We start from the raw sequence: 14,638 nt of genomic DNA, 5'->3' as shown, positions 1-14,638 counted from the left end.
GCAGTTTTTGAAACTTTTTTGTCTTTTCATCTATTGTACCACCTTTTCCTTTTATGATTTAATCATTGTTGCAAGGTTACACATTTAATTTTTTCTCCTTTTTTTAAAAAAGGGAGTTAATACATATATATCATTCCGGAGTAGCCGGCCCGGCCCGGCGCGGCGAGCCCCGGCCGCGGGTCCCCCGACTCGGGCGCGCCGACTTGGAGCTGCTGTGAGGGAAAGCCGACGGGCGGCGGCGGGCCGAGCGTGGGAGTTTTCAGGAGCCCGGACTGTCCGCCGGAAGGGTGGGTGAGGGGGTCTCGGGAAGGCGACCCTTGAATTGGGTGGGCACCTTAGGGGACCCAAGTGGCACGATCTGGGTTGCGAGGGGGGCGGCCCGGGTCCCGCTGGGCGTGGGAGTTGCGATGCGGAGGGCAGCCGTCGGTTTCCAAACGCTGGGCTTTCAGGTCGGGTCCCTGTCGCCCCTTTCTTCCCGCCCCGCTCTTCAAACTCCGGGACTTGGGACCTGCCGCGGAGCCGGGGTGCGCGCGCGATGCGCTGGCCAGGCTCCCAGCCCGAGACGGAGCCTGCCGGCCCACTGCTCCCCGCGCCGAGTAACCGCTTCCTTTTCTTCCCGGCTGTGCAGGCTCCTGCTGGAGGAAAGCAGGGTGACCACCCACCAAGACCTCGCAGCGCTGAGGATGCTCAAGAGCCCGGCGACCCCAGGACCGCGCACCACGAACGGGTAAGGCGGCACCGAGTGGCGCGCGGGCGAGAGCCACGGGGCTCGGGGTCCCGGCCGGCCGGCCGGCCGGAGATGGGGCGAGGCTGCTCCGCCCAACTCGTTGCCACTTGTCTGTTTGGGACTTGTCCTGTGCGTGACTTTCGCGAGTGCATGCACGTGTGAGCGTGGGTACACTTCGTTCGATCGCAACCTGCCTTTCAAAAGCCCGCTCCACGATGGGAATGTTCTTGGAACCAGGGTGGGGTGGAGGTGGGGGGCACAGGTCGCGGGTTTCCATTTTGATACCGGAGTGTTGAAAATCCCAGGGAGAAGCAGCTCAGCCCCTCTTAACGGAGGGATTTTATTGGTTAGCGTTTTGTGTCTCTTGGCTCTAAAGTGCACTGGTGTTAAGATTCAGGTTCAGAAGATGGAATTCTGTGCACGTTGTTGCAAAGGCTTTTGGCCTTAGTGACTGTAGACTTGCAGTTTTTCTTTAACATTCATCAGTATATGATCCAGGTGCAATAAATATTTGGCTTTAATCTTTTCGTGCTTCATGCTGAAAGTTAGACAATAATATATAAAAGGAAATAACATGGGCTCAGAGCCTCACCAGCCAGAGATAAGGTTTAGATTAATTTTCTCTCAATAGTTTTATTCTATACACATATATCGTAAGAATATGGTTAAGCTTATACTTTATATACGTTTACCTTTTTTACTAAAAAAACCCCAAATGTACATGTCATTAACATTTTCTTCAAAGCATTACTTTAGCTGTTGCATAATTTATCAAATGGAATGCGATCATCTATTTTTTTCCATTTTTAGACTTTGGGGTTGTTTCCTCATTTTGTTTTGCTTACTGTCAACAATTCTAGTAAAATGTACATCTTGCTGTAGATCTTTATCTTCATTTCAAATGAAATCAAAGACCGAATGATGGAAGTTGCTGAATATTTACATCGTACATCCAAATGCACATTGCCAATTGCTTCCTGGAAGGGTTGAATCCCTTTCCATTGTCAACGGTAGAAAGCTCTGCTAGGTTCCTCACCATCGCTGTGATTTTGGCCCTCTCCACACCTGTCCCTCTGCCTTTCTTGAACCCCTTTCTTCCCCGTAGCCTTCTCTGTATTCTTAATGTGCTGGGTGACTCAGAGCGCCTATGGAGTTCTCCATGGACATAAGAAGGCTCTGACTCCATGCACATGGAAGACAAGAACAACACTGCCTACCACAACCCCTGGCACACACAGCCACCCCCTCCCCGTCCCTCATTACTAACTGCAAGGTCAGCACTTGGGATCCACAGTTGCTCTGTGCCAGTTCTGGTGGCGTTCTGCTCTGTCCTGTAGGATCACTGTGAGTTAGAACCCACCCAATGGCATTCAACAACAACAAAAGCAGAAAGCCTAGTGTGACAAAAAGCTTTAGTGAAAGGTATTGGCCTGTAGTTTTATTTTAAAGTCTTCAGAGGTTTGAGGCTTATAGGTAGTCCAGCCTGAGCAATGAACTGGGGGGCGTTCCTCTGTTTCCAAACCCTGGGAGTATCAGATTTACTGGGGTTGTCCCTTTGAGAAAGCTTGGAGGAATGCATTAATCAAGTCATCTGGTTCTAGGCCTATTCCAAATTTTCCAGTTTTCTTTTCCAGACGTCTTTTCTACTTAGCATATTTCTTGAGATAAGACAGGTAGTTCTTTTTTTGTTTTTGGATAGGGTCCATGAATATTTTTTAATATATTACCAGTTTGTTAAAGAGCCTTGGTGACAGAGGGTTAAACGTTGGTGGTTGAAACACACCAGTTACTTTTAGTCTTTGAGGGTGAAAGATGAGGCTGCTTATTCCCATAAAATATCTAATCTCGGGAAATTTATCTGACAGCTCTACTCTGTCCTATAGGGAGGCTCAATGTGAGTTAGAATCGACCCTCTCTTTGGCAGTGGGTTTTGATTATTTTGGTGGGTATCATTTTTGCAGTTTTTGAAACTTTTTTGTCTTTTCATCTATTGTACCACCTTTTCCTTTTATGATTTAATCATTGTTGCAAGGTTACACATTTAATTTTTTCTCCTTTTTTTAAAAAAGGGAGTTAATACATATATATCATTCCGGAGTTCAATGACATCAGGTTGCACATTTTAATCCACCGCTTTACTTGGATCTGTAAAGAACTTTTTGATTTCTTAAGTTTTCTATAACTAGCCTGATCTTTCTCTTTTAGCCCCTACCCTCTATGTAATGTTGCTCAGAGTAATGATTGCTGATAAGCATACCATAGAACCCTTCTAATTAATCTAAACATCTTTCACTGATCAGTTCACTAACACTCAAATAACACTACTCAGTAGAAGCTATTATTATACCCACTTAATAGATGTGGAAACTCAGGTACAGAATTAGTTGCGTGAAGTCAGAAATCTAATAAATTATGGAGCTCAGATTTACGTACAGGTTATGTGGATCCACATTCTCATATTCTTAATCTCTAGTGTGTTCTCTACTGTAGGGATGTGTTGGCATGCAAAATATTTAATCTACGTTAAAGCTTGGTTGATATGTACATTGCACATTGTCAGTTGCTTCCTAGAAGCATTGAATGAATCCCTTTCCATTTTTACCGGTAGAAGGCTCTGCTACGCTCCTCACCATCGCTGTGGTTTTGGCATCGCTGTACAATTTAAGCAACTCTTGATTATGTCTTAGAACACGCATTCAGTCCTAGATCGCTCCTACCATCTGCTGCTTCTCCCTCTGACGCGCCTGAATGGCATACAGGTGTATGGGGGAGAGGCACTTGGATGATGTGGTGGTCAAGTTCAGACTTAGGGCTCATGGTTATGGCACCCCTTTATTCTTCTGATCTCTAGGATGATGTTTTCCCTTTTCTTCTGGTGGTTTGGTACCCTTTGTATAGCCAATTGTGGAATTGGCTGCCTGCGGTCCATTTTTCCTCTTGGACATTGTTCCTGCTGCTCTTGGCCTGACATGAGTGCCCACTGGGCACTCCATAGGTTCCCAAACTTAATTGGCCTACCACTTCCTTTTCAGAAAACAAGCAAACAAACAATTTAGCACTCCCCACTCCAACAATTAAAAACCTTTGTTCTGTGCCAATAATCCAGAATAAAGTATAGGACTTTGTTTTTGCCCCCCACCCTCCCCCAACCCCACCCAGTGACCTGGATTATTCTAGTACTCTAGAGGATCTGGCAGAGATTTGTTTTGGTCTTACCGTGGGCTTTCACTTTGCAACATGCTTGTGATGCTATCTTAGCCAGTTATAGCTAGCTAGCCCCACAGGCAAACTCTTAGGTGTTTTGGGGCCCCACCTAAGTTGGTTCAGAGAAGTTAAACGTCAGACTTTCCCTCAACTTGCCCATCAAGTAGATTTGACCCTGTCATGAGTTGATTCTAACCCATGATAACTCTATAAGGCTTTCACAGTTATGACCTTTCTGAAGTGGCTCTGGATTGATTCCACCGGCCAAACTCTCAGCTAGGAGTGGAGGGCCTAACTCTGTGTCACCCAGGATTCCCCTCTAGGCTAATTTCCAAATGAAGTGATTTATTTCCAGTGTCCTAATTGGGAGTAAAGGAGCCCTGGTGGTACAGTGATTAAGAGCCTGTGATCACCATAAAGTTGGATGTTCGAATCCACTAGTGGCTTTATGGGAAATAAATTCTGGAGTTATGCTTCCTTAAAGATTCCATTTGAATACCCCAAAATGACGAAGTAAAGGCTCTGTACTGAGATAGGTAAATTGGAGAAATAGTCTACTAATATTCAGAATAAGGCCTTATTACACGGAATTATTTTTCTTTCTATTAAGATTTGTTAAAACCTTTCATTGTTGGTATGTTTTTTCACAGAACTATTTCTTGAATTTAATTTCCAAATTTCATATATTTACATATTTTGTTTCCTTTGTGTTACTTTTATTTTATTTATTTTTTCAAACTTAAGTTCCTGAAATGATCTATTTGTTTTTTGCCTTTGTCTTTGCAATAAAAGAAATTAATACTATGACTAATCCTTTGAATGCAGCTTTGGACTTATTTCTTACGTTAAGATCCATAGTACTCTACTTTTAAAATGTTGTAGCTATTAAAATTCTACTATCATATTCTTAAAGATTTCTATTATAATCATAATTATTCACTTAGCGTTATAAGTAATTAGGATATTCTTAATTAATTTTTATTGCATACTTTTCATTTTTATTTAATTATTAAAAAGTCCATAAACCCTGCTATAATATGTTGGATGAGTTCACAGATACTCAGTAATTAAAAACCTAGGGTTGAATTATTGTGAGTTTAATTACACAACCAGAGCAAGGCTGTGTAATTAACAGGAATGGAATTTGAGGCTCCGTCCACAAGAACAATCCAGATCCTTGTTACAGTGTGGCTTTTAGTGGCAATGATCCACTCTGCTTCAAAATCCATGATGATTATTTAGGCTCCTGTATTTGGTTAGGACTTCCAGAAATCTTCAGCAATTCTACGATTCCCTTGCTTATTTGATTCCAGTGTCTGCAGCTCATCTAGGATGATTGAATGATGAAATCAGAGACGTTCTTCTTTTAGAAGAACTTTTACTTGTCCCTGTGATAGAAAAGGCACGAGGCAAAGCGCACATGTCAAAGGCCACGTATGTTATATCCCAGTTCACATTGTTGTAGGGAGTACTGCTACAATTTTACTGTATCGTTTTAGATGAACACAAAGAAAAGAAACAACATCTGATCATTCAACAATCTCTGATCATTCAACATATGAAAAGTGGCTACTGTTGGTATTCTCCCCACTTATCTCTCAGTTGGGGTACTGTGGTGCTTTGCATGTTGGTCTGATGGAAGTACCACTGGAATTTCAAATACAGCAGATTGCCCATGATGAACCTGTTTCCGTGCAGCTTAAAACTAAGAACAGATTTGAAAGAAAGAAAAGGCAGTTCACTTTTGAGAAATTAGCCATTGAGACTCTTATAAGCAAGCAGCAGAACATTGTCTGATAGAGTGCTGGAAGATTAGACTTTCAAGTTGGAAGGCACTAAAAATGGGATTAGGGGAGAGCTGCGTCCTCAAAGAGTCAGTCTTAAAGATATGGCTAGAGCAAAGTTTCATTTGCTAATGAGACATAACTCAATATAAGAAGAAACAGCAACAACCATCCAGTAATCACCTGAACATGGATTGTAAGGAAAATTGAAAATCTTCAAAAATGAAATGGAACGGTAGTACATATTAGTGAGTTAAAAGGTACTAGTATTGGCTATTTTGAATTGGACAATCATATGGTTTAATATGCTAGGGATGATATACTGGAAGAATGGTATCATATTTATAGTCGAAAAAGAACATTTCAAGATCTATCTCGAAGTATAATGTTGTCTGTGAGTGAATACTAGCTGCACGTCTACAAAGAAGACCAGTGAATAAATCGTTATTCAAATTTATGCACCAGCCATTAAAGTCAGTGATGAAGAGAAGCCTACCATCTTCTTCAATCTGAAATCGATCAAACCTGCAACCAAGATGCATTGATGATTATAGTGATTGGAATTTGTAAGTTGGAAACAAAGAGGAAGGATCCGGAGTTGGGAAATATGGTCTTGGTGATGGAAGCGACCTTGGAGATTCCATGGTAGAATTTTGCAAAGCTTTTTTCAGCTACACAAACTGACCATGTGCATGGACCTTGACAGATGGAATCTACAGGAATCAAATGACCAGTTATGGAAGAGACCATTTATTACTCATCTAAAAGATGAGTTTTGGGGATGATATCAGGAGCACCTTACAAGAAGAGAGCAAAAAGATAAGAAAGAAAGAAAAGACCGGGGTTGCCCTCAGGAGAGACTCAAACATGCGTCATTTGAATATGGACAATGGTCTCTCTGAACCTTCAGATCTTTATGTAAACTGTTCTTATTGTCGCACCTGGGGACTGAAGTGCTGGATCACAATGTCAACCCCCCCCCCCCACTTCTTCACAGAACTTTTGTAGATCTTGTTTCTCTAGATTATTATTTTTATTTTAGAGTGCTGAAAGAAACAAGGCCTATCTTCTTTTGTTTCTTTAACAATAGACTGTTTCATGATTTATTTTACTGAATCCACACAGTGTTTCTTCTTTAGATTGAAAACTTCAAATTCATGATGCTATGTCATGCAGTAGACTTCATTTGATTAATTTTGCCTGGGAAATAGGAAGGCTTTAACCGCCAGTTCTTTCTAAATGCAGAATCCCAACTTCATTCTCCTGGTCCAGTTGATTCTCCTGTGGTTGCATTGTGTGAGGGGCCGGCATCCTTCCTCTGGCCCACCTCCTCCCACCTGTAAACAACCTTTCTTCTCAACCAGACCTCACTTTTCTCTTTCCCTTTTGCCTCTGCCTTTGGCGATAGCTTCTCGAATCCATCCTCTCTATGACTGAATTATTTTTCTCACGCTCACGTCTCTGATTTCCCCTGTCTCAAATGTTTATTCCTTACACATTCTTTTTGCAAACCTGCACCTTTTCACATCGGAGTTAATCTTTTTAATCTCACGTTCCATTTTGTATTTCATGCTGTATTGTATTTTATTGAGAACACAAAACCAATGCTCTTTAAAGATTAAAAATCCCGGATTACTATATATAATGTATAATAAGACAGAGGGGCACTGGTGGCGTAGTGGCTTCATGTTGGGCTGCTAACCCCAAGGTCTGCTAACCCCCAGGTCTGCAGTTTGAAACCCTTCATCGCTCTGTGTGAGAAAGATGAGGCATATTCTACTTCCATCAGTGGAAAACCCACAGGGGTGTTTCTACCCTGCCCTATAGGAGCATTATGAGTCCCAATCAGCTCAGTAGCAGTGAGTTTGAGTTTGAATAAAATATATGTAATTGTTTATGTCATTCTTGTTCTAGATAATCATAATGATTATTGTTGCATTATTCTGAGAGTGAAAATTTTTGAATGGTGTGATTTTTTTTCCTCTGCATTTTGAGGACAATATTTTCCTTTTTTGTAATGGTACCTCTTCATTGATTTTATTGCTATTTTTTAATTTAGGTGTGCCCAAATGAAGGGACCTCTCTCTGCCATTTACTCATGAGATGGGATTCTAGGATAGTTTCCAATTACTTCCTCCCATGTTGGAGGCTGGAAGATTCTCCTTGTTAGTGCTTTCCCTGGATTAAAGGTGGATCCACCTAGCCCTTAAACAAATTTCTGAAGTTTTCGAATTGGAGGTTTCAAATCACCATCTGAATGCTCTCTCTTACTCCCATGGCATGGTCCCATGACTGTGAGCAAGAATATGTATTCCTGAGCATGTATCCAACCTGGACTTCAGCTACTGCTAGGAATGTGGGTGATGTAGGTGATGGTGTTGTTCTTCCCTGTTGTCCATTGTTTGAGGCTCAAGACAACCCCATAATCAAGGGGATTAGACTGCTATGATCCACAGGTTATTCACAGACTAATTTTTTCTCAGTAAACCACCGGATTTTCTCCCTTGTCTATTTTAGATCAGAATTTCCACTTGTGTTAGTCCGGTGGACTTGAGAAGCAACTCCAGGGAGACTCATATGTGTATAAGAAAGAGCTTTATATACAAGAGCAGTTGAATATTGAGAAGACATCCCAGCCCAGTCCAGATCAAGCCCATAAGTATATTAGCCCATATGTCCAATACCAATGTATAAAGTCCTCTTCAGACTCACGAAACACATGCAATGATGCCAAATGCTGGAAGATCACAGGCCACTAGGTGGGAAGTCTTGTGGATCCAGTGGTGTTGCAAGCATCTCAGCGCTGGCAGGGGTTTCCACATGGCTTCTCCAGCTCCCAGGGTTCTGGCTGCCATCAGCTTGCCTCCATGTGGTTTGTCAGCTGCAATGTCTCCCAGGGAGTAAGCACAGAGTGTGTCTCCCGTCTGTAAGGAGGAATACAGGAGTTCCCAGAATCCTCAGGAGAAGGCCATGCCCACACAGAAGCCTCATTGGCTATGACCTGATTGACAGGCTAGACTCCACCCCTTCCTCTTAATCCTCTTAAATTGACAAACGGTTATAGAACTACTACACCACTGAAACCTGTTCAGCACCAAAGCCACACAGAGCAGGATTAGTGCATGAAAACATGACACCTGAGGGTGGCACAAGGGGTTAACGTGCTTGGCTGAAAGCTTGGCGGATGGAGTCCACCTGGAGTGCAGTGGAAAGAAGGTCTGGAGATCTAATTGTTGAAAAAAATTTCCCATTGACACCTGTGAAGAACAGGTCTGTGCTGACACACATGAGAGCACCATGTGTTGGCGTGAACTCCACGGCCACTCTTTTTTAAACAGCGTTTTGGATTATTTGAGCAGGCCTCCCCCAGGCTCTCCCATGCCACCCACCCTCATCACCCATTTCCTCTCTTTCTCCTTCTCATTCCTTCAGGGTTGTTCCCTAAGATCTTACAACTGAGTTCTAATCTCAAAAGTCTCTGGACAAAAAGCCAGCCCTGGGATAACGTCCTCCGAACAGCTCTTGCTCTTTTGAAAGCAGCGCACTTCCTGTGGTGGGAGTCACTACTTAAGTTTTTGGTTGGGCAAGGCTCTATAGTTCCGAGATAAAGAAAGAAAAGTATGCCGTGGGAGGAGGATCAAAAGGCCTCTCTAGTTTTGTTTTCTTTCTTTCTCCTTTTCCTCCCTGGACGTGCTCTGTTTAGGAGGTGAACGTTTGCATCTGTTGCCGGTCATTTCTTCCGTTCGGTCTGCACTCTTGTGAATAGTATCGCCTCTCATTACCTGATGAATTTCTGAACAGCCGATCCCTTGCTCTCTAAAAGTGCTGCTGTGTGGACTGGCGGGCTTTCCTTAGGATGGTAACCCTCCCGAGGAGGCAGTGCAGGCTCGGTGTCCCCTCTACTGCCTTGCCCTGAGTGTTGTAATAATGTCTTATTGGACATTTTGTGTTGGATGTGCTCCCCCTGGGCTCAGAATCGCAAGCTTCAGAAAAGACAGGAGCGTGTGGACTTGTTCGGTGCTGCTGAGCCTGCCCTGACTCATGGAGCCTGCACAGCAGAATGGAACACTGCCCGGTCCGGCGCCATCCTCACGGTGAGCTCGAGGCTTGAACTCATTGCTGCAGCTGCTGTGTCCATCCATCTTGTCGAGGGCCTTGCCCTTTTGTGCTGACCCTTGGAACCTCACCAAGTCCTGCTCTAGGGATTGGTCGCTGCTGGACATGTGCAGAGCACAGGAGACGAAGGCTCACCATCCTTGCTTCCAAGGAGCGTTTTGGCTGTACTTCTTAAGACAGATTTATTCATACTTCTGGAAATCTATGGTATATTCAATATTATTCACAGCACTACAGTTCAAAGGGATAAATTCTTGTTTGGGCTTCGTACTCATTGCTCAACTTTCATATGACCCTGAAGTGGTTGAAAATATCATTTCTTGGGCCAGGCATAGCTCAGTCCTCAAAGTGGCAGCTGAGAGCTTCCTCCCTTTAAAGGGGGTTGCTTGTCAGCATAATTTCCCAATGCAATACATTATTTTATAGCCCGACGGCTGCTTCCATGGGCATTGATTTTGGTGTAAGGCACATGAAATCTTGACAACTTCAATCTTTTCTCTGGTCCTCACGATGCTGCTTCTTGCTTCAGCCCTGAGGATTGTTGATTTCGTCATGTCGGAAGTACAGTCCGTACGGAAGGCGGTGGTCTTCGGTTTTCATAAGTAAGTGCATTCAGGTCCTCAATATTCTTGTATCATCTTCCTGTCACAGGTTGTTAATGGCTCATCCTCCCGTCCTGGATTATTTGTTCAGCATACAGATTGACAAATGCCTGTGACCTGGAACTGGTGAAAAGGAGCCTGTGTCTCAATATTAGAACGGTAACAGCTGATCTTGCCCATTCTTCGCCACCATCTAAAAAGATGATGGTTGTTGAAGCTTCCTTTGGCGAGCAGTGGTCAGCCTCTGACTTCTGTCCGTTTGCTTCTTCGCTTTTAAGTAACTAAACCCTATGCGCCCTGCCTTTGAAGATCCAGAGCACTTTGACGCTGCCTTTGCAGCCCCTCTGTCTTCCTGCTCCCATGTCCCGTCTTTGGTGGCCCCTGGTCTAGTGGAAGCTGCCAGAACGTGGTTTCTGGAACCAATTGAAATGAGGCTCTTCTATCTTGTTTTCTGCCTTTTTTCCTCGGATACCCTAGTTCTACATCTAAGAGTCCCTGGGTGTGGCACAAGGGCCAAGTGCTTTCCTGTGAGCTGAAAGACTCCACTGCACAGAGAGGGCCCTCAGAAGACTGGCTTGGGGATCCGCCCCTAAAGCTCACGGCCTTGAACACCCATCTGAGGCAGTACTGCTGTGCACCTGAGCTGGGATCCACTTGGTGGCAACTAATAGCAATAATTAAGGGACCTCCTGGGTGGCTTCCATTGTTGTCCCCTCAGGTGCTCAGCCAAAGGGAGACAGTTTGAGTCCCCCAGAGGCTCTGTAAACGAAAGCCTAGTGTCTTATTTCTGACAGTTCCCCGTGAGCACTGCTCTGAGACGCATGGGGCCACAATGAGTGGGAATTGACTTGATGGGAAGGTAGTTGGAAACAAACTGAACGGTAGCGCCTCTCTCTGAAGGCTGATCGAGGGTTCTCCTCTAGTTCTGTGCCGAGTGCTGCGTGTCCTTTTTGCTTTCCCGGTTTGAAAATGAAGCTCCCTGTGGCTCCCCAGATTGGCCTTTCCAGCCCCTTATCCTCCAGCCCTGACGGCTTCTGGTCTGGTAAAAGCTGGAGAGGGAAGTTACCCTCAGGAGCAGGCCCAGCGGAAAGCCTCCGGAGCCTGCCCTTCTATTGGTGCATTTACATGTGGACCAGAAAGCCAGGCCATGCTTGAAGGACACAAGGAAATGCCCTGCCGTTTCCTTTGCTTTGTGGGGTAGGCGAAGGAGGAGGGTAGCCATCCAGGAAGAACCTCCTGTCTGGATGACCAGCCTCTTGTTTTGAGGTTGTTGGGGGCTGCATTATTTTATCCCATGACACTCATCTCCACTGGATAATACCGCTGTTGTCACTAAGGTGTGTTCCTTTTCATGACTGGGGAGGCCCGAGGGGGAGACAGAGCTATCCATGCAAGTGTGCCACAGTGAAGGGGTGTCCTTCCAACATAAACTGACGGTGCCTCTGTGTTCTCTGGCCTCATAGCTCGTTCACTGTATGCTTAAGAGACATTTTCCTTGGGCAAACAGGCATTAGGATGAATTTGAAAAGAGAAAAATCCCACTGTGTAGTGGGGGAGGTGACGGAGATTGTCTAGGGCTGCAGAGAAGCGCCAACATTGTGAGAGATGTGGGTGCTACTAATGAGGAGAGAGGCTTGGGCACAGCGGCAGGCATGCCAAGAGAACAGGATGTAAATCGGTCTCCTCTTCGGCCAGATACAGTGATTTTGTTAGAGTCGTGTGCTTAGCTGCTCTGTGGTTTAAGGGTGCAAAGGTTCTACAACCTCTCGCATGAGGCAGGAAGAGAAGCTCTTTAAAGAGCCACTGAAGCTCTGGGGACACAGAAGAAAAATGCTCTTGTTACCTCATGCCTTATTTTATCGCTTCTTTCATCATTAAGAAAACAGTTATTGCTGTAGTGTATGTATCTGTGCACATTCAGCATCTAGCTGATGCAGGGGCAGTTAAATTCCTCCCAGCTATATTTTGGATTAGAATAACCTTTAGGGAAATCAGCTCTGATTTTGTTTGACCAAGTTCTAAGAATTTTTGGTAGACTTGTAGACAATCAGCCAGTCATTCTTGGGAAAATTAATAACCACAGGTATAATTATTTCTAAAGATAGTTTATGGGGCATAACCTGTGCTTTTGAAATTATTGTACAATAATCTCAGTCATTTGTTAGCTATATAGTGAAATAAACTGGAATTCTCTAACATATAATTTTTTAGCTGCAGCATTCTAAGAAATGCAGGTTGTAAAGAGACTCATTAATTATGGAAATTATTAAAATCTCTTGCTGGGACTAAGTAACCTCAGTTGGAATGCAAATGATTGATCCCTTCACAATGCATCTTTCGAAAATATATTCAATATTTCATGCATTCTTTTTGAGCATATTTCTCATTACCTCCTTTCTTGTGGGCTATAATGTGTGAGCCCCCAATTTTGTGTTGGGAATATATCTTTTCATGCCGCAGTGTGTACTTTAAAATATATTTGGTAATTTGTTATTTCAGGGTGACACCCCTGTCTTACATACTTCTGTTTATCAAAGTAACTTTCTTATTTGCACATTGAGTTTGTGAGCATACCTCGTCCTTTGGATTTGGGAATGAATTCAACATTCTCTATTTCAAAATGCTTATGCTTTTTTGGGGTCCAGGGACAATTTTTTATCCAGTAGGTTTGGTGAGGTCTGTGCCACGTCACCTCTCTCACCACTGTAGATCCACTAGAACCTGGACCTCTAACACGCTGGACTGTGAGTTCTGGTACCTTCTCCAGGCTTAAAAATACTACTTGCGTTTTCGGTGACGATTTATACAGCAGTCTGTTTCCCACTGAACAGTTTCTGCAAAGTTATTCAGTGACACAGGTTACATGCCATGACCCTGTCTGGACATGTTTCTTCCGATTATTCTTTTTCCCTTAATCTAGTTTCCCTTCTCCCTTACAGTCGCATCTTTGTTTAACTAACTGTTGCCCACTTGGCCAACATAGAGGTGATTTTACTTTAAAGAAGCCCAGTGGGTGCTACTGTATTTATTATTTAAGAAGAATCAATCTATTATTTAGCTACGAGATGACCTCAGGAGTTAGCTTGAGGCATGCTCCAGGCAAGTCTTACAGAATCCTTCTGTTTCACTCAGACCAGCAAGTCTGAGTTTGAAGCGTGCATTTTCAGGAGTGGGTCGCTGTGTCCCACCTTCCTTGCCCGTGCCATCAAGGCTCCTCCACCGTGGCCTCACTAGAACAGTCGGTGGTGGTGGTGTGCACCACCCATTCTTCTGGTTCACAGATGAGGCCACAGCTTGTGTTGATTCTTTTAGTCTGATTTGCGTTTTTGCCTTTTTTTCTTGGTGAGTAGAGACCAATCGCCATCTCTTAGACAGCCACTTGCACGCTTTTAAGCTCCCAGACACAACTCACCAAGCTTGATGATCCGTGTTATGCCAATTGATTGAGATGTTCCGGAAGCTTATCCGGGCTTTTGAAGGTGTGCTTTACCAAGTTTCATTGCAAGATGCACATCGTGAATGTTTCACGGTGAATACCACTGATAACAAAACCTGAATTTCAGTTTTAAACCCGAATTTCAGTTTTGTGTTTGGGTACGAGCATATAAAATACAAGTTTATAATTGGAGAAGAATGAATTGAACTTGGAGAATTGAAAGCTTACCTATAATCATTTCTTAAAGGAGGTTCAAACACATTAACAAAAATTTGCATAAGTGAGCCTAATGTCTCATGATATTTGTATATGAAAACATTTTCTAAAATATTGTATGATTAGTGATCACATACCTATGAACTCCACATCAGAACCTTTGCTTCTGGGAGGTTTTGAAAATTCTTTGAAAAAGACAGAGCAATGGAAGTTTTTTAAATAATAAAACAGCTCTTTATGGATAATGATAAAAAATGCAGCCCATTTGCTGTCTTTTTAAAAAAAAATAATTTTATTGGGGGCTCGTACAACTCTTATCACAATCCATATTGAAAAGATGATGACAACATATGTACAGATGCGTTTGACAAAAATGGATATATGTATGGACTGTGATAAGAGCTGTAAGAGCCCCCAATAACATAAAATAAAAATTTAAACAAACAAAAAATGCAGCCCAAATGCTCACAGTCAATGTTGCCCAGATTTTCTGGCAGACCCTTTTATGCAAGTGGTCCCTATCTGAACATTTTATTAAAATATTAGCTGTAAC

At 43.4% G+C, this 14,638-nt stretch overlaps 1 protein-coding gene and 1 pseudogene across 1 annotated transcript in view; both read left to right on the top strand.

Moving 5' to 3' along the window:
- Positions 1-14,638, top strand: part of ST8SIA6 (ST8 alpha-N-acetyl-neuraminide alpha-2,8-sialyltransferase 6) — a 190,099-nt gene that overhangs the window by 17,409 nt on the left and 158,052 nt on the right. Inside the window, exon 2 of the mRNA XM_004716017.2 lies at positions 629-727. Within this exon, the coding sequence (XP_004716074.2) occupies positions 684-727 (44 nt within the window). The 5' untranslated portion in view covers positions 629-683. The remainder of the gene's footprint in view (positions 1-628; positions 728-14,638) is intronic.
- The window catches only part of LOC105979807, a 13,292-nt pseudogene continuing 9,037 nt past the window's right edge, over positions 10,384-14,638 (top strand).

The sequence above is a fragment of the Echinops telfairi genome, unplaced genomic scaffold (genome assembly GCF_000313985.2).
Source record: "Echinops telfairi isolate 266 unplaced genomic scaffold, ASM31398v2 ScPeMD7_7473;HRSCAF=8511, whole genome shotgun sequence".
Classification (NCBI taxonomy): Eukaryota; Metazoa; Chordata; class Mammalia; order Afrosoricida; family Tenrecidae; genus Echinops; species Echinops telfairi.
The sequence above is the reverse complement of the archived record's forward strand: the minus strand, read 5'-3'. Positions and strand labels throughout refer to the sequence as shown.